Source organism: Apteryx mantelli, chromosome 8, assembly GCF_036417845.1.
Source record: "Apteryx mantelli isolate bAptMan1 chromosome 8, bAptMan1.hap1, whole genome shotgun sequence".
NCBI classification, from domain to species: Eukaryota; Metazoa; Chordata; class Aves; order Apterygiformes; family Apterygidae; genus Apteryx; species Apteryx mantelli.
Window position 1 is genome coordinate 40,637,527 of NC_089985.1, and position 22,700 is coordinate 40,660,226.

General features: G+C 43.4%; 1 protein-coding gene across 2 annotated transcripts; it reads left to right on the forward strand.

Annotated features, from left to right (window-relative positions):
* The first annotated feature begins 362 nt into the window (after positions 1 to 362).
* On the forward strand, positions 363 to 20,793 carry UBE2U (ubiquitin conjugating enzyme E2 U). Of its 2 annotated transcripts, XM_067301354.1 has the most exons (11): positions 363 to 460; positions 1,085 to 1,166; positions 1,581 to 1,673; positions 1,768 to 1,905; positions 5,012 to 5,109; positions 6,099 to 6,225; positions 7,433 to 7,514; positions 10,548 to 10,636; positions 12,301 to 12,385; positions 15,934 to 16,046; positions 18,811 to 20,793. In XM_067301354.1, exons 1-11 carry the CDS (start codon positions 395 to 397, stop codon positions 18,945 to 18,947), a joined length of 1,110 nt encoding a protein of 369 aa, XP_067157455.1. In that variant the 5' UTR covers positions 363 to 394; the 3' UTR covers positions 18,948 to 20,793. The 2 variants fall into 2 exon arrangements, with proteins under 2 accessions (XP_067157455.1, XP_067157456.1); XM_067301355.1 differs by lacking the exon at positions 1,768 to 1,905.
* The last annotated feature ends 1,907 nt before the right edge of the window (positions 20,794 to 22,700 follow it).

Sequence of the window (22,700 nt, forward strand, 5' to 3'; positions counted from 1 at the left end):
GTAGATCCAGACCTGCAGAAGGCACAATTGCTGCCCTTACGGTGTGGCCCCTATATGGGTCCCTATAGAAGGAGCATTGCCAGGCCCCGTGGGAGGGGGGGAAGCAGATGACGAGCAGAATACCTCATTCTTGAAGGGGGGGGTAGGGGGGATCCTTTTATTTTTTCAAGATTTTTCCCCCAAAAAATCCTCACAAAGAGGACAAGCGCCCCTCCACACGGCGGCACGCAGTTAGCAGGTGAACAAAATGGCGGCGCGGCGCGGTTGCTAGGCGACGCGCGGGCCGCGAGGGGCGGGCGGTCTCGGCCGGGCCGGGCCGGGCCGGCCGGTGGGTGCCGCCGCCGCCGCCGCCGCCGCCGCCGCCGCCGCCGCCGCCGCCGCCGCCGCCGCCGCCATGTGCTGCCGGGCCCGGCGGCTGCTGGGACGTGAGTACCGGGAGCACCGAGCCGCCCGCCTCTTCGTGAGTAGCGGCCGCCCGCGGGGCTCCGCGGCGGGGCGGCGCCCCGTGACATGGCGGCGGCGCCCGGCCCGGCCCGGCCGAGGGGAGAGGGGCGGCGGCGGCGGCGGGGCACCAAACCCGGCCCTTTTCCCTAACTCCTTCCTCGAGCAGCAAGCTGCTCTCGTATTTCCAGCCAAACCCTATTTTTTCCCCCCATTTTGGGCGCGTTGGCTTTCTCACACCCGGCCTTCCAGCAACCAAAATTGCCCTCTGAGGGTCTCGGCTAGCTTTCTTTAACGACGGCTGTTTTCCCTTGGTATCACCCCAAATCAGCCTGCTGCACCAGTGTTGCTTAAACCAGTTTCTCGCCGCGGTTCCGCTCTGGGGGGCCTTGCTGATGCTCAGACCTCCGTGTGGGGTGCAGCAGCGCCACGGGGCCGGGAAGGGAGCCGGGCCGCCGCCGAGACGATGCGTGCTGCTCTGCCGTTGCTGCGTTCAGTAACGTGTCGTCCCGTCTCTAAAGTCCTCTCAGGCACCACAGAACTTAGAAGGCTCCAGAGATTAATTTGGTCTTTTTTTTTTTTTTTTTTTAAAGGCAGATGAGTACTTAAAGGCTGAGATTTACCTTCCTTTTGTTCATTGCAGGGCATTTTGGCCAGGCCTGTAAGCGATAACTTCCTGGAATGGTTAGCTGAAGTCCGAGGCCTCAAGGATTCGCTCTGGGAAGGTCTGTCGTACACGTAAAGGCAAAGTGTTTGCAATAGCATGTGCAATTCGTGCGTTTGTTTCTGTTGTTTCATCCTATAGGATTTGCTAAAAAATACTTAGAGCAGATTTAAGTGTGCAATAGCATCCAGTCGGCTTTTTATTATTAGTTATCACTAAAAACACACTAGTTTTTAGTGCAACGTCTTTAATACACAGCATATGACGTCTGATCTCTGAGCAAATGCTTTTGGTCTTTTTACATAATGCTTCATTATTCAGGCAGCAGTTTTCCTAGAGGACTGAGAAAGCTGCACACGACTGCACCTGACTGAGCGCAGGAGTAAACAAAACAAAACTGCTCGGATATAAACTTGGTGCTCTGCTTCATAAATGCAATGCAGTGTCTTACAGCTTATGTCTTTTTCTGTGGCAGGGGCAGTTCTTCAGCTGTCACTGACATACAGTGAAAAATACAATGATGTGCCTCCGGCTGTTAAGTTCAACACCATTCCCTTCCATCCCAACGGTAAAGGTTTATGGGAAAATCACTAGTCATGTGTTCAGATGTTTTGGAAGTGTTTAACTTGATATTTCAGGTCCTTATATTAGCATTTCTTTAGTAAACAGGAAAGGATTCGGATTGCCCCAAGAAACACAATCCAGTTCTTCAACCGTAGGATTCTCACCTGTGTCTAGATCTTTGTTTGCGTGTTCAGGCTGCCCCCTGGGATGGATCCATTTCATCTGTCTAACTGAAGGTCCGTCTCCAGAACCTGCTGACTCCATGTACATAGGTTTAGCAGCAGCTTTCCACAGCGCACAGTGAGACCGCATGGGACTGGAGCTCTCCAGATCACAGGGTGGGAAAGAGAAGGAGCTGAGACAGTCACCTCCTTCTCATGGCACCAGGATCAGTAAAAGAGATAACAGCATTCTCCTACCATTTGCTGATGGCATTTATTCCTGAAGCTCAACTGCTGGATGTCTGTGGTGCCATAGATCTGAGGGAGGTTATTACTTTTGCATATAACAATTTTTTAATGGAAATTCCCAGGGAAGTTGTGTATGAAAAGCTTCTCTGAAAGCACACTGTTTCATATTATTTAGGTTGCAAGTGCGCTCATTCAGAATCATGGTTTGTCCACACTGAGTCACTCTTTCATCTTTACTGCAGTGTAGACCTAGTGCATCTACCAGTATGCACCTCATTGCAGGAGGGCTGCAGATCCTGTCTAGAAAATCTGGTGAAAGTTCTGGTGTGTAGCTCATGCTGAATTCCAGGTTTCTGTGGCTGAGTTTCTTGCTGGTACCTGACCTAGATACTACTGTCCCAAAAATTTGCATCTAAACTTTTGCTGTGCTTCCTCAGCCGCTTCTCTTGTATGGTGCCTCTGCACTTTTAAAGACTAAACATAAAATGTTCTGAGCAGAAATCCTCTCCTTCCTGGCAGGATCTGCCAGGACTGCCTGGGTCTGGGCACTGGCTCAAACAAGCATGTTGCTGTAATTCCTCCTGTGTCATGCCATGTTTCGTTTGGCCTTCTCCTGCGGAAGCAGTACAGGAGGACAGCTGCTGAGCAGTGTGAACAGAACTGTCATTTACTGTGAACATGGTTTTCTGTATGTATGGGCAGCTACTTTGCCGGATGGCCGTGGATGTCTTGAAAAATAGCTATGCCAGTGCCATAAGGATATTGCTAGAGGAAAAGGAGGAAACCGAACAGTTAGGTTTTTAACATTCCCCGCAGCAGCACTGACTGCTGGAAGAAGAGAGGAATCCAGAGCCATAAGGACCCCGGTCAGAAGTACATCTGTGGCTGTGGAAGATCATATTCTTGGAGATCTGTACCAAGTTCGCTAGCAAACAGGAGCGGTGCGAGAGCTTGCTTCTCACTGAGAAGAGGATGCTCTCCTTCCTCTGGAAGGTCACCGCCGCTTCTCCCTTGGCACTCGGAGAGTGGCTTGCAGAGTCTGATAATTCCAGTAGTTCCTGTTGGGATTAGACAGGCTGTTCAGGGGACGGCGGGTCCCAGTGGGAACAGCAGCAGCTCTGTGACCGAGCTGCCATCCCCAGGGTGGGATTCTGGGTATGCAAAATCATCATTAATTCCAGCCTTCAAGGAGGTGTACATGTCTGTGTGCTAGCATTTCCAAAGAGGTCAAATACAGGCAAACTAACTTTGGAGCATTAGAGAAGTCACAAATTAAAAGATGGTCTAGACACTAGACTCTGATATAGCAGGGAACAGTACCAGAAATGGAATGTTTTTTCCAAAATAGATTCTCATAAGCCTTATCCTGAAAGAGGGCTCTTTGTTTTCCAAAGACAGTTGGAATCAGATTGGTCAGACATAGGATAAAAAAATAAAAATCACTTTTGTGTGTGGGCACAAGTTAGTTTATGCTGAAAAATCTCGAATTCTAAGGAAGTTAACATTCCTACATAGCCAAGCCATGAAGATTGCACAAGAAGCCATAAATCTTGTGTTTCCTAATTTTTGAGTGCTCAGCATTGCAATATAAATAATACTACTTTCAAACATTGCTTTTTAGGCAATTTCTTTTAAAATACTTTGCAATATAATTTATGTATTTATTTTCTTATCTGGTAGTTAGACTCAGTCCTGAAAATATGCAGACCATATACAGAGCAGGATCAAGTCTTAACACAGCTACGGCTTTGTATCTGTAGAAAAGCTGCTGCTGTGCGTGGTGCGATAGTTGTATACGGTGCAAATGCTGGGTTGTTCCATGCTGGGGCAGAAAGAAGGCTTGTGTGTTTTTTCTCCCTTATTCTGCTGTTGCAGCAACCGGCAGAGATATGGGGAGTGCCTGGTGTGCATGTTGTGTTTCATGTTGCTGTCTCTAAGGCAGTTGTGTTTATTCACTGCTGGCTGCTTCGTGCCTGTTCAGCTCCTCAAAATAATGCTGTCCAAAGGTATTTGTAGAAGGTGGCAAGCACCCAGCTGAGGGTAGCGTTCAGTTCCTGGTTTGATCCTGCAGCGGTTCAGAACACTTAAGCTGCAGTTACATGAGGTGGATGGTGTCAACTGAACAGCTCTTTGCCGTGGAGGAGAGGAGGACACTTTACTTTTGCCAGCTCTTGGGCTTGTCTGACCTCCCGATGAGGCAGCTTTGTTCACTAACCTGACAGAAAACTACACAAGCAAGAAGGAAAGTGTGTATGAGGAGGAAATATTTTTCAGACGATTCAGCCAGTACAAGGGGGACGGTGGAACCAGATGGCCATAAATAGGGAGGGAGGGAAGCAAGGCTCAGCTCACTTGTGGAGCTGTACTCTAAAGTTAAAAACTAAATTGCTATGGCCGTGACCATATAGACAAACTGTTAAAAAGTGGATTCTTAAAAAATCGGAAGGAACAGGGGAGAATGAGGAAGGTAACAGTGATAAATCAGCTCAGTAGTGTTGCACTACTTCTGTCTGGGATTAGAAGTGCGAACGTACGTGGCAGGTAGGACCTGCCACATACACTATGTTCTTTTGATCAGTGCAGTTGCAATTAAAATTTACAGGGCTGAAATACAGCAGACTGGTTGGAGTTGTTGAGCTGTTGCTCTAACCTGGCCATTAGATGTCCAAAAATCCTGGACAACTGTAGAAATTTTAACAGTCTCTGCCAGGACAGATTTTTCTGGGAAGAAAATGGGACGTATATAGGAAAATCAGGATTGTAACCATGCAGATGGTTCCATAGACAGGAAGCCTGTAGATGGGTTTCGAGTCATTTAAAAATATAAGATATGCAGGGCAAACAGCAGTGATATCTAGTTCCTTTAGTATGTAGCAACAAGATTGTTTCATCTTAAAGTTACACAACACCTGAATGTTTTCCCTTCCTGCAGTGGAGCAGTACTCTGGGAGGCCGTGTATAGACTTCCTCGACAACCCTGAGGAGTGGAAAGAAAAGTTAACAATAAGTAACATTTTACTTGCTATTCAGGTAAGGAAAAAGATACTCTTTTACATGTCTTCTCTATAAAAAAAAAATAAAATTTGCTTTATTTAGGTAGTTGTGAATTTTAAAATGCAGACTCCTGGCTGAGTCCAGAGCTTGGGCAAACATGATTTGTGGGCCAGTCTTCTTTGCAAACAGTAATCATTTCTTTTCACTTCTGCATTTATTCCTCAGTGGGTCACTGGGAAGCACCTTAACTCTTATGAAGACAGGTGATGAAATGAATGACTATTATTGCAGTTGTTACCAATTTTTTAGACAGACCAAGCTAGCTAATTCCTTTGATCTTTAGGATTTATGCTCTTTTATCTTGTGTAACTTACTGCTCAAGAGGTGTGCACCCACCCAGTTCTCTGCACGTCAGAAAAATGTTTTAAAGACACTGATAACTTTACTTTTAAATTTCTGAGCTACACATTGTCAGTCTTGATCAAGAGTGTTGGGATGAATCTTAAGATCAGGGGTGATTCAAAGCGTCTAGTTTCATTTTGAGACCTGGGCCACTATGTTTCAAATTTATTGCCCCCTCTGGTTTTTTTGTTTGCTTGTACATTTGTTTTTTTAAGGCAAAAATGAATGCAGCTTTTTTCATGGAGCAATTTTTGCCCTTTACTTCCTCATTTCTAGCCTCAGTGATCATCACTTACATCACCTTAAATGATACTACACTGTCCTCTCATATTTCCCCCAGGTGTATGCATGGTTTTTCCAGACAGCTTTGTATTGATTATGAGTAAAACAAATGGCAAAGTCATGTGGCATTTGTGGCTGTCTTCTGGGAGTTATATAAAAATGAACGGAAAATTGAAAGATTTAAAAATATATATATAAAAAGTAAAAGGCTACTATGATTCTTTCAGCCCCAAAGCAACCAGTTTAACACAATAGGGTTATGTAATTTTACCAACTAAGTATGAAAACAGGGTTTTGATGGCTTACGTTTTAGAGACTTATGTGTGTGCATATGTCTTTAGGTGATGCTTTCAAATCCAATAACAGAAAATGCAGTGAATGCAGAAGCAGCAGAAATGCTGAAAAACAATATGCCTCTGTATAGGCAAATGGTTATGCAGTGTGTTAGAAACAGCCTGCATCCCGAAGGTAACACTGTCTCTTTTTTTCTTATTATTCATAAATAAGTGCTAAGAATTTTTAAACTCTTTAAAAATCTTCTAAAATCTCTTAAACCAGTAAATTTGAGTGATGATTTAATTTAAATGAACATAAAGCAGAGTTTTGAAAGCAACTATGCGGCCTGAATTCAGGTAACTGATCTTATAAATGATGTAGTGGTGAATGAGATCCAGTGAAATTCATGTGTTCTGGTGAATGCAGTTGAGATAAAACAGGGAGACGGGAAGTGCTGATGTTTTCTCTCTGACACAGCAGCTGGCTTCTCTGCCCTCCAGTCTAAGCATAGTACAGCCTCTCAACAGATATTGGCTTTATTTCGAAGAAACAAACAGAAAACAAAACTCTGTCTGTTGAAGCCATCTAATGAAAGCAGACAGAAACCCCCATTCAAGTCTCTTCCTCCTCCCCTGCCCGGTTATTTCTGGAATGGAGGAAAAAACCTTCTCTACTGAAGGAAAGTCCCCAAAAGTCCTCTACCTCCAGAGAAGTCCATTTGTGCCATTCCTTCTGGTCTGGCCCTTAAATAAGCCCTTTAGCCAGGAGTGCTGCTCCTTAATGATTCCTAGCAGTGGCGTGCTGTTTCTCAGCACAGTGGGATAAGCTCTTCTCCAGGGTTTTTAAAGGATGCTTGTGTCAAGCTGGCAGCACACGGGCTGAATGAGCTCAGTGATTCTGTTTTACAGTGATCAGTTGGCAAAATGGTTTTAGTGTAAAACTTGTGGCAGTCTTCTCTGCAGGGGGATGCAGGTATAGATCCTGTGCTTATTTCTGCTACGCAACAAATCAGATGCTTTAGCCCATTCCAGTGGCCCGAAGTGTCTGGAGTCTGGTGATAATGGAGAAGCTCCCGTTAGCCTCAAAGCAGCAAAGCTCTGCTTTTGGGAGGCCACCATGATTACCTCGTGGGCCAGCTGCCTCTCCACGTTCCTTCATTTCTCATATTCTTTTAACATACTAATGGGGTGAGATGCATTGAATGCAAAGGACAATCAAACCCAATATTGCTGTTCAAATGCGTATATAGCCAGTTTTTACCTACATGACTATTAAAGGTAGGGAAAGAGGGTCAGTTCCTTTGTTACAAAGTCAGCACAGCTGCCACTGAACTGAATCAGTTTACACCACATAGGACCAAGATGACCAATTTTTTTAAAGACCCTGTTTTTCTTTGCAGAACTTCCTCATACTGAGAAAGATCGTGTTTCTTCTTTGAAGTTTTACCAGCCAGCTGAAGGGTCTTCTCTGGGCTCTGCCAGGTAACAAATTACAGTGAACATGCTGATTTCACTGCCACTATTTCAGAAAAAGCAGCATAAATCCAGGATGTTTGGGGTCTGTATCCTAAAGAGAGCAATTATTTTTTTTTCTTGTTAGTGAATATTCTCAATTATTTAACTTCCTTTGGAGACATTTGGCAAGCAGTTTCCTTCCCAGCTACTGCCAGTAACTCTTGTTCCTAAATTAAACAAGTTCTTCGCCTATAGGAGCATAGCCAGGAAATTTGTCATTGTTGGGCCAAGTGATATTTTTATTTGACCTAATCAATGGCATTTATTTCAGGCAATACATATTTTAAGATAATTTATTATATTAAATAGCATAGGGACACCAGTGAGTTTACTCTAAAAAAATACTAGTTCATTTTTATGATGTATTTCTTTTTGTACTTCCAGGGTTGTACATGGCATCACGGTTGAAATATTTTTGAAGCTAACTTTTAGACTAACAGATGGAGCCAGATTCTTTTTCTCAGTTCAGTTGCTTTTGCCTCCTCCAGAATTTGGCAGTACTTGGCCTGCCGACAGTTTTCTTAAGGACAAGAAGTTCTCAGCCCCTGTAATAGTAGTGCAGTGGATTCTGAACTCCTTCTTTTTTCCAGACCCTAGTAATGGGGATGTGTCTGAGACAGTAAGGGTAAAATCTTGGCCCTGTTGAAGTTAAATTCTGATTCACTTTGTTGGAAACAGGGTTTCATTGTAGAATTTTTCTCCGGAATGTCAGTAGCTACAGAATCAGAGTGATTACAAACCACAAACAAATAGCCTCTGTTTTTCCTCAAAGTATTACTGATCTAGTCTTGCCTTCCATTCTCACATACAACTTCCACAGTTTTCATCACAAGTTTTAAGTATGGAATGGAAGGGAATTGAGATCCATAATGGAATTGTTTCCTTTTATGGACACAGCTTTAAATATTGCTAAAAGCAAAAGGCTTCTGGCAAGCAGCTTTTGACATTTTACAGGACTACAATGGCAAGGGAGGTTGGAAGGATATCAAAGAGACAAAAATAATGTTCATCACTGAGCTCAAGAGCCCATGTTTTTTCATAACTAGTGTCTTCCTCTCACTTTCATTGTTACTTCCTGAAAGATAATAGACAGTAGAGGAATCGCAGGGGATTTCGTAATTCAGACGGTGACTCCATCTCCTTGTTTTGTTATGTTTAAAATTACGTTGGCCTGATATGTTTTGTATACAATTTAATCCCCTCCCCAATCAATTATTTTTATAGAAGCAGGAGTAATAAGAATGAGATAATGCAGAGCTTTCGGAGGGCGCCAAGTCAGACAATGCTGGCTAGCCGCAAGGAGTAGACAAGAGTCTTGTGCAAGTTTGCCAGGTTTTTGGCGGAGGCCAGTAAAGGGGACGCAATTTTTAATTTTCCTCCTGCTCGTAAAAAGATCTTGCTAAAGAAATCTTGAGTGTTCTGAGTTGTTAAAAAAAAGTGTCACAAGATGGGATTTAGTAAAGTGGTCAGTGCTGGCTTTCAGTGCCCTTGACAGCTATTAATTGTATGGTGATGGGGCCACAGTCTTCAGCCAGACCTACTGAGGCAGGAGTAAAAGTATTTCCTGTGCTTTCGTAGGCACGATGGTTCTGGGACAATTGAGCCTTAGGAACTTCTTTCTTGCCGTACTCTGGAGTACACACACATTTAATCAAAAATCTGATCTCATGAAGTCAATGGTAAAATTATGATAAAACACACAGGGGCTGGGATGTGAGCAGGGAGGGTTTAGGACTTGCTTTTCAGACAGTTGTTCCAGGAGATGAGAAGAACCAATGTGACGCCTGGCAAAAAGGGGAGGGCTAACTTCCCCTCCCGTTCCCAGATCGGCAATCCCGCTTTGTACCCGTGCTAGCTCCCTTGCAAGTCGCGTCCCCCACGAACCAGTTCCACCAGCGGCCCTGGCTGAGCCCTCACCCAGGGGAAGGGTGGCTCATCCTCTGCTTTGCCCCTGGACTGAATCAGCTGACAGCAGGATCCTGTGGATGCCCCTCTGGCCTGGAGGGGAATGGGGTGTGCAGCTGGCACCTGGGAACGGAAGAGACTAAAGTTGGAAGCTGTTAGATCAGCTCAGCTTTTTCGGGCACCTGGACGCTCTCTGATTAAAGAAAGAAGTTCCATGGGATAATCTTAAACCTCTCTAAAATGTCTGTGGTCCTGCCCTAACCCCAACACCGGTGCCTGCCTGACCTTGCGACATCCCAGTTCAGGAAGCCAACCTAGGAGAAAACGATACCTTTTTCTTAGTTTTCTGATGGCTTCCCTCTCAGTTCGCAGCAGGATCAGATGAACCCTGGGGAGGGATAGGAATGTGTGGACAAAAGCACAGGAAAGGGTGGGCTCGGGGCAGCACCGACTCAGACTCCTAAGCTGTCATGAAGCTGAAGATTGCCTTACCTCACTTAGATTGTGGTTTCTCTCACATGATTTAGTAAAAGATAAAGTAGGTATAGTGTGTAACTGAGGTGGAACAAGGCCTACTGTGTGAATAGCCCAAGCAGCAATATGATGAACCATAAAGGAATCATATTTAGGTAGCCACTTTGCTTCATTTATTTTGAATATTTTGTGTAGTAACTGTGTAACTAAGACAGAAAACTCATGCAAAAATGCCAAGTGGATTTTACAAAACTCTTCCCAATGGAAAAAAATTTCCTCCCTTAATAAGATTTGGTTTATAATCAATTTTAAACAGTATTTTATTTTCCTTGGAGTAGAAAGGAAGGGAAGGACAGGATATTAAAATAATCTTTGTGTTTGCTTCTGACTGTGGTAACAAGCGGACATATCAGTTTCTTGTGGAAGGCATTCTTCTTGGGTTTGTTGGAGCTTTGTGCACCTATTTTGTTCTGTCACTTCTCAGCCATTAATACTGTAAGAGTTTTAAATCCACTTAATTCATTCTGTTCTTTTGTGAAAGCTGTACATGAATGTCTGTGTTAAATAACAAATTCTATAATTGCCAGAAACTCCTCCCTTGTTCTGTATTTATGTTTTCAGAGGGATTAGGAGAATTTCGTTTGAAGATTACCACAGGACATGGTCTAGAATAGCTACATCAAAAGCAAGAGATCATTTTAAAGACTCATGTAAGATGATACGCCTGTTTTAGCAAAATTGAACATAATGGACTTGATGCTGTCCTCGTGCCAGATTTATGCTAGTGTAACAATTCTGACTGCGTTCAGGCTGTTTTTGCAAGCCTCAGACCTCAGGTGTCTAGAATTTGCAGTCAGATTATGTGTTGATGTGAACTCATGTATGTCAGGACAGCCATGGCACTTTACACCTACTGGAGATTGGCCTTTATTGTATGATTTGGAGTCTGGCAGTGTGCTGGCGTTGTACAAACCCAGGGCAAAGGGATGGCCCTTGCCTCAAAGGCCTTCCAGTCAGGGATTGTCCTTTCTGGCTGGGGAAGGTGGTGGAAATCTGAGTTTGAACTGGACAGCATGATGTTGAGGAGACATTAATTACAAGTGTTAAAACATCTTGAGGCGATGAGGAAAATACGTATGTCAGCTGTGGTCTTTGAGAAGATCTGGTAAGATGGCAATGTTCTACTGCCGGATTTTGCTGTGCCTGAATTATTAACCAAACTGGATAATTGATAATGTTTTACCAGGGCTTATATGGGCTCATTGTTAATCCGGGTTTGCAGCATGAGGGTTATATTATTATTCTTTATACTGTATGCAAAACAAATGGCAGGCGATCCACATTTTCTGTTTTCCTCCTGCCATGCAACTCAACAGCAGCTCTGGAGTGCACTATGAGTAAGACTAATCTAACCAATTCTCTGTTATTTGGGAGACTGGGGGTGATGAAGGGTGAGGAAGTCAAAGAAACACAAGTAAAAGAAAAAAACATAAGCAGCTGCTAGGTCCAGGTAGCTCCTAATAAAGCTGCCTCAGGAGCCCCAGTGCTGCAGTTTCCAGTGTATTTGGTTGCAGGAGAATTTAGCAGCAGAACTAGCTGGATTTCGGAAGCAGCGTATCCAAGTGGAATTACGGAGACCAAAGGGAGCAGATCATTCATCCCTTTCCTTTCCCTACATATACTGGTGCAGAGGCCTTTGAACAGGTCTGTTCACTGAGAGCCTATGGAGACAGCCTGAGCTCTCTTGGAAGCACAGATCCTGCAGAGCTTTGGTGCAGGGACGTTGTTTTGAACAACAGCAGCTGCTCTTCCTCTCATCCTCTGGTGGCTTCAGAGCTGCTTTTGCGCGGTGCAGTGCTGGAGCCAAGGAGCACAGGCTGTTCTGGCCTGCACAGAGCCAGCACAGGTGTCTCGGAGCCTGTGGAATAGTTTTTTGGCAGCCCAAATAATCCATTCACAGACAGAGGAGACTGACTGTGCTTCAGTTGCATGTGTGCAGTGCGGCCTCTCCCTTAAGTGTAAGCAGCAAATTCAGTTACAAACTGTGCTAGAAAGTGTCCGGGTGATTTTGATGGAGTTCCTTTGGATTTGCCACCCGTGGAAGTGAGATCAGAGGTGCAGCGTGGAGTCTGTATTTAATAACAGTACTCAGCTGTGAGTTGTTTAGGTCCTGAACCAGCCTCATTGAAATTCATAGCAAAATCCATAGTGGCTTATCATGCAATAAAATATTTATAACAAAATATAATAAAAAAGGGATTTTATTATGAGCAGTGCAGATATCACCAGAACTTAAGTACTCAATAGTTTTGGATAATTTAGTGGATAATATGTAACTCTCTAAGTGTAATTTTCTGTAATTATGCCATTTTAGTTTTTGAAGATCCAGAATTCATAGGGAGCTACTGTGGCTGGAAGGCAAAAAATGAGAAAGGAACAGAAGACTGGGGTGAGGATACGTAAGTTTAAATTGCTGCACATTTACGTGTGGGGGTCTTTGTAAATGCAGTGGCAATATACAGGTGTGATGATATTTTCAGATTCTGGGTGTTTGTCCCTGTGTGTCCTTAAGTTATAGCAGTTCTCATCTTATCTTAAATTTTACCCCTTAAGCCAAATGTTGGCTTGCGAGTGTGCCTGCGCTGGGGCAGGTTGGGAGGGAAGGACACACCGTAGCCAGGAGGATACTGTCTAAACTGGTGGCCTTACTAGAGCGCTCCTCAGAGCGGAGGCCCTCCCTGCCAGAGCCTGCTCGGATTTGCTGGGACAAATCCCTCCTTGGTGTAACTGCATGAAATCGCTGAAGTTGCTGACACTTAAGGTTAGCTGAAGCTGTGCTCAAGGTTCTTCCTGCGACTTAGTTTGTGGAAAAAAATCAGGGAAATTGCAAAGCCAGGAGGCTGCCTCATGTCTCATAGGTAACTGGAGTTTTCTTATGTTTTATTTTTCTGTGGTAACTCTATAACAGGTCAAAAAATGCCTTTTCACTTTGAATCCCATTTGTCTTCAACATCAATTAGAAGGAAAAGGACTGCTTCATTGAATCTGAAGGACAGCAAGTCCTGAATTCAAATTAGGCGGAATTTTTTCTTTCACGAGAAGCCTCTAGAATATAGGGTTAATTATCCTTTGACACGGCTTCCTTGTTTTATTTCCCGTAACAGAACTCCTTTGTTTTATATGTTTGATAATTGTTTCATCATGTAGTGGCACAGCAGCCTGCAAGAATGCAGAAAATGCTTCAAATATCCCTTTTTGTGCGTGTAGCTGAGGCAACCCGGAGTTGTTTCAGGATGGGGTCTTCATCTCCAGCTGTAGCGATTTTTTCATATTAAATTCATAAGAACTGGAGAGGAAATTGCAAAGGTGAACTTTCTGATTTTGGTGGGGGAAAAGACGCCTCGCGATGTGCCTGGGCACATCTCGGTGCCACCTGGTGGCAGCAGATAATACGCTTTTAACAGCTTGCTTCTTGCTTTTGAACTTGCTTTTGGGTTTGGTTGATCAAAGACAGGTCCAAACGTTCAGCTGCAGGTTCAAACACAGGGTTGCCTCTCATTTTGTGTTTTTTTTTCTCCTCAATTGCAAACAGCTCACAAAACATGCTTGTTTTTTTAAAGCTTGCAGTCTGTTCTTAACTCCTGGCATGAGATTAGAGAGGAAAGAGGCCAAAAATTTGCTGACATAAGTGCAGTAGAAGAAATCCTAATTTCAGTTATATAATAAGGCAAATGTTCATACTTAAATATATTCATGAAATTGAATCTCTAAATTCAATTACATCTATAAAAGAGATTTGAAATACAGCTTGTTTTTGTATAATAAGTTCTTAACATTACTGTGAGCAGTTTGCCCCTGTTGTGTTTTTACATGTTCACTAATTACAGTGGCACTGAGTCAACTTCTGCTTCGTTAAGTCAGTGTAAGCCTTCAGGGGCTAGTGATTTGTCCTGGCCTAACGAGCAGCTCGTTTCACATCATCCTTAGGAAGGCCTGGGTATTGGTACAGAAGTAATGGTGCAACACAGGGAAATGTGAAGGTGCAACGTATGAAAATGTGATTGTAATATAATGCACTTTAAGAAGCATAGGGTGAGAAGCAGTGCAGATCTTGAAGCAGCCCTTAAGGAGTCACAGTAGAGACTGTGGGTTTGTTTTCTGAGGGTGAGAGACAGAAGTGTCCTCGTTGTGGAGGGAAAAGGAGAAGGAAACCACAAGCACGTTTTCAGAGCGCGTTCTGAGCCAGCAGAGGGGAGTGGAGAGGAGCTGGCAGTGGGCACGTCTCTGTTGCAGTGACTCTGGTTTGTGCCCGCTTTAGCCTCGGGTAGTGGCAGGACACCTCCCAGGAGCATGGCTATCATAACCTGAGGTTCAGCATAGGTTGCAAAAGCCACCTGAGAAGCTAGGTGAACATTGAAACGGCCAGGCATACTACCCTGCAGGCAATGCTACAAGCTGGTTTGCAGCTAACTGAAACATTTCTGCAGCAGCTATACTTACAACCACGACGTGGGATGCTGGTGACCAAGAAAGGAACAGAAGCAAGAGCTGCCGCTCCCAGCCAAGCAGTCTCACTGCAGGTCTGCTTCCTCCTGGGAGCTCTCGTGGTTATTCATGAATCCCTATGAAATCCACGTAACACAAATGTGCGCAGTAGGAATGCACTTGGAGCTTTTAGATCTTTTTCATTTTCCTTGTCTGATATACCAGGCATTCTCAGCATATGGAGTGACTGCCTTTTGCTCTCTAAAAACTACTGCTGCTAGGAAAAGATGGTAAAGAATATACAGTTAGAGTTTGTATATATATTTTGCTAAGCTACTTAAAAACAGAAGTCGTGGTATTTTGTTGCATGCTAAAAGCTAGTATGCCACCTTGTGGCTGGAAGGAGAATGCAATGAGCGGATGCTCTGTTATGGTGACTATTTGTTTTTGTTTCATTAGAGATAAATTCAACATCTGATTAACAGCAGCATATTTAAGAACCATTTTCCCCCACTTCAGATAAGTCATATGTGTTCCAGAATATGTGAACATAAAAAATATCCTCTAAAAGCCAAGGCAGAGTGACAGGTATTAGACAAGCCCTTGGGTCTGCCTGTATTTTAAGGGATGTTATTCTCTGATTTTTTTTACTTCAGCAGTTTTATCTTGCAATCCCAGCTATATTTTGACACTGCAGAGGAGGAGTGACGAGAAGTCAAATATGAATAATAGCAATTCACTGAAGGGGAATGAAAATGGAGGACACAAGCTATTTTTCAGAATTGTATTTAATCCCTCTTTTGTACTATTTCACCCGTAGTACACCACTGCTTTTCAGACTTGCACTCTTTGTTTAAGAAATTAAAAACAGAAGACAAGATTGTTTTATTTGCTAAAACTGAAAGGGATGTGGCGAGCCTAAGAATTATATCGTGTGATAGAAACAAAGTTGTGTGTACATATGTTATTAGTGTCACCTCATATTTCCGACGTGTTAAGATGTGAGCAGCATAGTTCATTTTTCTGTGTTTTTCTCTTAGTTACCTTTTATTTTTCTCTTCTTTTGTAAAATGTAAGTTGTTTCAGTCCATTTCATACACTTGTGAGGCTCAGTCCTGAAAGGTATTCAGCAGTCTAGTAAAGAGCCAGCAAAGCTCTTACCAAATAATTATCTTCAAAATTGACAACTCTGCAGTTAACTCCCAGCCATTAACTTCAGCATGCCTTAATAGTGCTTGTACAGGTATTTGTGTGATTAGCGCCTTGTCAAAACAGATGTGTGTGTGTGTGTGTGTGTGTGTGTGTGTGTGTGTGTGTCCCAAGTTTGGTTCACGAGCAAAACCAAAAGTCCAACACATTCCTTCGGAAAACTCCTGCTCAACTCTGCTCCGTAATGCTTTTTGTAAGTGCTTGTTGAAGTGAACCACAGCTGAAGTAGTCATTTTGCCTTTTATATAAAATTGTCTTAAGCAGGTGTGTACTAAATTGATTTCATCCATCAAGTTACATTTTTTGCTTACAGATGCACTGCTATCATCTCTCAGCTCATCAGAAAGCAAAGGAAACAGACAGCTGGAGGAGTGTCTGAAATGAGCAAAATTGAGCTAGAAAACTACCAGCTTTGCCAGTCTCCAGGTAAAGAGTCAGTACCACATAAACTAGTCCCTCCTATGAATATATATGATGTGATTTTCCCCTCTTTCTTTCACCAGTGTGAATCTGCCACAACTTCGTTGTAATTTAATGCTATCCTGAGTCTTGAATTGGGTGTTATAATCATGTCATTTGTGGATTTAACTGTCATTCCACTCAGGGAAAAAATTATGTTGGAAATGGCAGACAGAACCAGGCTTTATGGAAGAAAATCAATGTCACTGTAAATACACATCCAGATCACCAGCGTATTAGTAATGGTCACAGATTATTTCTTCAACATTGTCTCTTCAGAACTGTAAATGTTAGCAATATATGAACTTCTCTTCAGTGAGAATTGACTAGGAGCCTGCTCTAAACCTTGCAGTGGATTATGTTTTGGCTAGGGTTTGTAAGTTTGATTTTTCTCTACTAACTGAAGAAAATCAGAATCAACTCAACTCAAATATGTAGAAGCTTCACCAAAGTAAAGGTGATATAAATGAAAGCAGAATTGGCTTCTAAATATCTCAAGTCAGTAGGTGGGTTACACATTTTTATTATCATAAGGAGTTGTTTTTAAAGAATTTTTTTCCTCAAAAGAAGAAAGAACAGATGTAAAGTTGGTATGTAGAGGTACTGTTGAAATACAGCTGTTACATATTGATTTTAAATATTCGTTACTTCAGGAGAGCACTGTTAACGGCTCTCCAACATTTATCATCGTATGGTGACAAGGAGTCTTCATAGTGTTGCTGATATGTTTCACCATGACCCAGTATTTTTTCCAAACTAACACCCCCTAAAATTGGTATAATATCAGATCATCAGAGGCCCAAATAATACTGCATTACACAGACACAGAATCACACAGAATAGTTGAGGTTGGAAGGGACCTCTGGAGATCATCTAAGTCCAACCGCCCTGCTCAGGCAGGGTCACCTAGAGCACATTGCCCAGGATCGCGTCCAGGCGAATTTTGAATATCTCCAGAGAAGGAGACTCCACAACCTCTCTGGGCAACCTGCTCCAGGGCTCTGTCACCCTCACAGTAAAGAAGTTTTTCCTCATGTTCAGACGGACCTTCCTGTGTTTCAGTTTGTGCCCGTTGCCTTGTGTCCTGTCTCTGGGCACCGCTGGAAAGAGTCTGGCTCCATCCTCTTGACACCCTCCCTGCAGATATTTGTATACCTTGATAAGATCTCCTCTCAGCCTTCTCTTCTCCAGGCTGAACAGGCCCAGCTCTCTCAGCCTTTCCTCATAAGAGAGATGCTCCAGTCCCCTGTTTTGTTTGTTTCAGATGACTCGATGTCTAAATATATTTTTAAAAGGTAGAATATTGGGACCAGCTTTTCTTACCATGAGCTTTTCTTATCACTGAGCCTGTACACAGTAACAGGAAAATCTTCCCGTTTTTGCCCAAGCCAGGCAGGTGGTAGGCACATGGGATGTCTGTGACGCTGAGCGAAAGAGCCCTATCCTAGCACTCCTCCCCACATACCGGAGCAGAGCTGGGATATATCCGCTGCTGTAATTTGAGGGCTTAAGTAGCCATGACAGAGCTGCTGACTCCACCCAATCTCCCGCTTGCTTTAGCTTCAGGGAGCTGCAGCCGGTTGTCGCATGAAGATCTGAAATGCCAAGTTTTTGGCTGAAGAGACTGAAAAAAGACTTGCAAAACCTGCACAGCAAATCACTGCAGCTTGAACCTTTCATGCTCAGTAACAGAAGGGTCAGGACTTAAAGTTGTCTGTACAACAGACAGGGGAAGCTGTTTATTGGGAACACATGACTGGGCAGTGAACTCTGTAGTCTGGTTACACTGTCTTATAATTGCATTTTTCCTTATAAGCCTAAATGTTTTCCTTACCGAGCCTGTGCTTGGAAAGAAAAGAGGTGACACATTGAAACAGACATTTTTGTCAGTACCTTAGAAGCAAAATGTCTTACAGATACTTTGTAAGAGTATTGACCCTTGTTGCACAACCTGAAAGAGTTTAGCTGCATGTTTTGCATGTGAAAAATATAAATTTCCTAAGCTTTTTTTTTTTTTTATTTTTTAACAGCATACAAAGCAAGAGTTTAGTGGTTTGGAGTATTGTGATTTTCTAGCATTCAAAGTAGATGACATCACTAACTGGCTACAAATTAGTCAGAAAAAACATTTAAAAATAGCACCATATTCCTCAATAAATCTGTTCCTTGTTTGTCTTAAGGGCATATGGGCTTACTTAACTGACAAAAACAAATTATAATACTGTTAACACAGCAGAGTCCTAGAGCTATAAAAGAGCAAATGGGAATCCTGCTGACAGAATCATTAATATTGATAATGATGGGAGTGCTAGAAAGGTTATTTCGCTCATTCAGAACAGAACATTGTGATATTCAGGCTCTGAGACAGAAACTTTATTTGACAGGTTAAAAAGCAGTTGTCCAGAATAGTTTGGAAGAATATGTGTAGTTCTAGTTTAAATGGATTAGTGGCCAGATTTCAGGCAGAACTGTCAACGACAGATGAAAAATGTAGTTTATTACATTATTCTGCAACTTGTTATACAAATACTTACTATTTATAGTGCATGTCAATCCCCATGTTCCGTATGCATTCCCAGCAGATGCAGTTCCTTGTATTATGACAAATTCAGATCTGCATTTAAACTGAAAAATATGATTTGGTCCATTTTAGAAGCCTCCTTTCTACTCAGCCTGCTGTCATGAGTTTTCTTCAGTCATTATTAATCTTCTGTTGTGTTTCAAACCACAGATGTGCCTGACCTCCCATCAGAAAGGCAAACAGTGGATGAAGACGGACATGACAACCAAGAAGAGCTATGGGAAAAGGAAGTCGACAATCTAGTAGCTTGGACTAACACTCTGTCTAACAAAAGATTAGAGGATTAAATCGGAGAAATTGTATATACAGATAAGCAAGTGTTGTATCATTTTTTAAACAGTCTAAGAATTTTTATACCATTCCTGTCAGGCAAATCTAGTTGTGACTTGGTCTTTTTGGCGTGGTGCTATTGGCTTCAGTTAGAGGGTGAGTAGGAATGGAACAAGAATCTGTTTTGCCTGTGCAAGCATGGCTTTTTACCAGTATTTGTGCCTCCCTGTTGCACTTGGTGGTTTGTTGCTGTGTAACTGTTTGGATCTTATTACCTAAATAGCTTGCTAGTTTTAGGTATTCTAACCTCTACAGGTCCTAGAGCAATGACAAGGTATAGCAACAACTATGAAGAAGCATCTAACTTTGACTGCACGGGAGAAAAGATCTATTGAGTGAGAAGATGCTGTTGCTTATATCATACTATGGTTGTGTTCAGAATCTAAATCCAACAATGCTAATTTTTCACTCCAGCCTTAAATCGGATCCTGTGTTCTCCTGGGCAATGAGACAGTGTTCACTTACGTTGCTGGATATGAAATGTGTGGATGTGGCATTTCTCCTAAAAGAACTGTACATGTCTCTTAACTCTTCCTGACTTATCCAATGTAGCCATCACTAAGTAATTCACACAGCTGTGTTGAGACATGTAAGAAGGGCAAATGGCACATCAGTAGACAGGACAGTAAAGATTAATATGGCCTGGACCCAGACTCAGGTTTTAAGAGCTAGCCAGATACTCTCATTAACTAAACAAGAGGCATGCTGTCATAAAGACTGCAGAATCACATTCACAGAAGATCTTTGAGATTACAAAAGAAATATGTTTTTACAGTCTTCAAGTCACTGCCTTTTTAACGCATCTGCACACTGCCTAAGGAGAGGTGTAAGTGCGTTTTAATACTTGCATACTGTGTCCCAGGGGAAAAAAAACATTTAGGACTGAAGCATAACAGTGAAAGAGGCAAGTACTTTGATGCAGGAATTCATTAGAAATGTCTGTTGTGTGATTATAGAATATTTATTACCTGAATATTTAGAGATAAAAAAGGTATGAATGTCAGACCTCTGAAACCTGTACTCTAGCTGACATAGTAGACAGAGAAGCTGTCATGAAGCAAGCCTGCTCATCGTGTGCTTTATGTGTGGCCTGGCAGGATCTTCTACCTGATGGAGTGGTAGCTTGGGTGGTGGGAAACCCACATGAAATTGCTTCGCTACAGCAGGTATCGTATGATTTTATGAGTCACAAGCCTCTCTCTGCCTCAACTTCCCACTTATAGGAGTAGTCTTTTCCTCGAGATGGTCCTGAAAGAATAAAAACATTGAAAACTGTGAGGCACATATGTACTACAGTTCTTGCAAGAATCTCTTAAAAAAAAGAGCCCAGGACAGAAGGGTGGATAAATCTGTCACCTGTCCACAGCTGTGCTGCTGTGACATGGCCTTGGACAAGTCATTGCACCTTTCTGAGACTTCCTTCTCATTGACCTGTCTTACCCACAAGGGTAGTAAGTTTTCTGGAACAAGATTTGTTTCTGTGATGTGCTTAAATGTTCATAGCCAGTCTGGTCATCCTCTGAAAACACTGCACTATTTCTAAAGCAAAGCAGGACCTTTGGAACTTATCAGTAAACTCACTTTTTGAAGAAAATCCTCACATTAGCCTTCTAATACATGAGGAATAGTTAAATCTTGTATGTTTTATGTATGCATACATGTTTACCTCTCTTGAAATCTGAGATTTGCTTAATTTGAGCAAGGAATGTAACTAGGAGTTTGGTAAACAAGGCACAAAGATGCATCATGTGTAGACTTACACATTTACATCTGGAAAAATTAATAAACTTTCATAGTCCAAAAGCAGTACTCATAATCAGCCGGCACAGAACACAAAATGGGTCTGAGTAGGTACTAGCTCTGCCAAACTGGCGTCTGAAGGGAAGGGTGGTAACTGCCACGTTCTTGTGGGTGTCTTTCTGGAAGCTGATCGCAGCCTTGAATGCAAGAGATATATAACAGAGGGAAACCATAGCTTGTACTTCAGTCTGTGGATGCAGATGATATCACTTTAATCCTATTGAACACGGGTGGGAAATGATCTCCTGCTACAGATGCCTCGTATCTTTTCTAATGGAAATCCAGCTCCAGATTTTCCTGCGTACAGAGTAAATGGGACCCTGCACTGCAGTCCTTTAAATTTCACACCTCTTTATGGGCTCTTATCTGCGACCTTTGCTTCGTAGAACATATTGTAGACAGAGCGTAGCTCAGATGGCGTGTGTGCGCTACGCAGAGTAAGAGTGTATATGACATAGTGGTTGCATTAAAGGAGAACGTTGTTCACTCTTTTTTTTTATCAAGTACCTGTAGAAACGCTAACCAACTGCAGATACCTGTTGGCCGTGTTTCTGGTTGCTCGCTGTGATTTCACAAGCATAAGCCCCTTCTCCTCTAGATGGCACCGGCCCTCCGCGCGGGGACGGAGCTTGCGGCAACGCCTCGCTTGGACGTCGGCTGCCCGAAGGTATGGCCCTGCTTATACCTGCTTGTAAAAGCCCTTCAGCTTTTCAGTAGACAGTGTGCTCTCTTGTGTGAGAGGGCGGTTAATGCAGCGCAGTGGGAAGGCTCTTCCAAAGAGCCTCTTTCAGATGATGTCTCCGCAGTGCCGAAGGAGTTGGGCCGGCGCGCGTCCCTTTGGGATGTCCAGTCTTCAGCATCGGCAGCTCGAGGAACACCGGCAGAAGGGATGTGCTGCCTGCTTCCCTCCCGTGTAGGTGTTAAATGCGTACATGGTGCGGCCCCTCAGAAAGCGCTGCGCCTGCGGAAGCGGGGCGCAGCGCTGGGGAACACTGCGGGGAGGCACCGCGGGAAACGCACGGCGCCCTGCGGCCGCACGGGAGCGGACACAGCTGGCACACGGCAAACACGCTCTTATGAGCGCGTATGTGTGGCTGTGTTCTTACACAGCTTCAAATACGCGTTTGTAAATAAGCGCAGAAGTGTTGCAGAGCCCATACGCTGTCCTCGGTCTGCAGAGCGGATCCCAGTGGTGTGAGCACGCGTACTCACCCGGAGCGGAAGGTGCTTTGTCTCCTCTCTGCCGTACTTTCTATGGGCTGCATTGTGCTGATAGTCTGAGTAATGTTCCCCAAATATTCCTCGGCAGATCAGCAAGGTTACGTGCACAGTAAGACAGTACTTGCTCTGTACAACCGTATCACAATGACATTTCATATTCAGGGCAGGCTGAGAAGCCGTTTAGAAGGGGTTGGTAAAGTGCAGGAGATCTATTTCATGGTGAGACCAATACTAGAGTCACAAAAGTCAGTAAAGGGCTTGTTACCCCTGGTAGCAGCTTCCACTGGTAGAGTACGTGTAACCACGTGCGTTACACTGCCTGTATAGGTTTGTAAGATGTTTATAACAACTATCCACTCCTTTTTGTAATATGCCTTTCTTAACATTAAGAGCGACCTTGCTCAGAGTCCGGCCCTAAGCTCGGGTGACTTCAAAGTGCTGCCCTAGACCAGCGGAAAATCGTGCCGGCGAGGGACCGCGGACCGGCTCCCTCCCGTTTCTTTTCTCACTAGGGGTGTCCTGTGGCTTAACATGCAGCAGGCAGGTTGATCAAAGGGAGCCAGTGAGAAACAACACCACCGGCTCAACCAAGGGGTGAGAGAATGAAAGTGGAAAGATCCCTTTTATCTCGAGCACACTGTAAAATATGTTAATAATTTAGAGCATCCAAGGACAAAAAGACAGCCCTT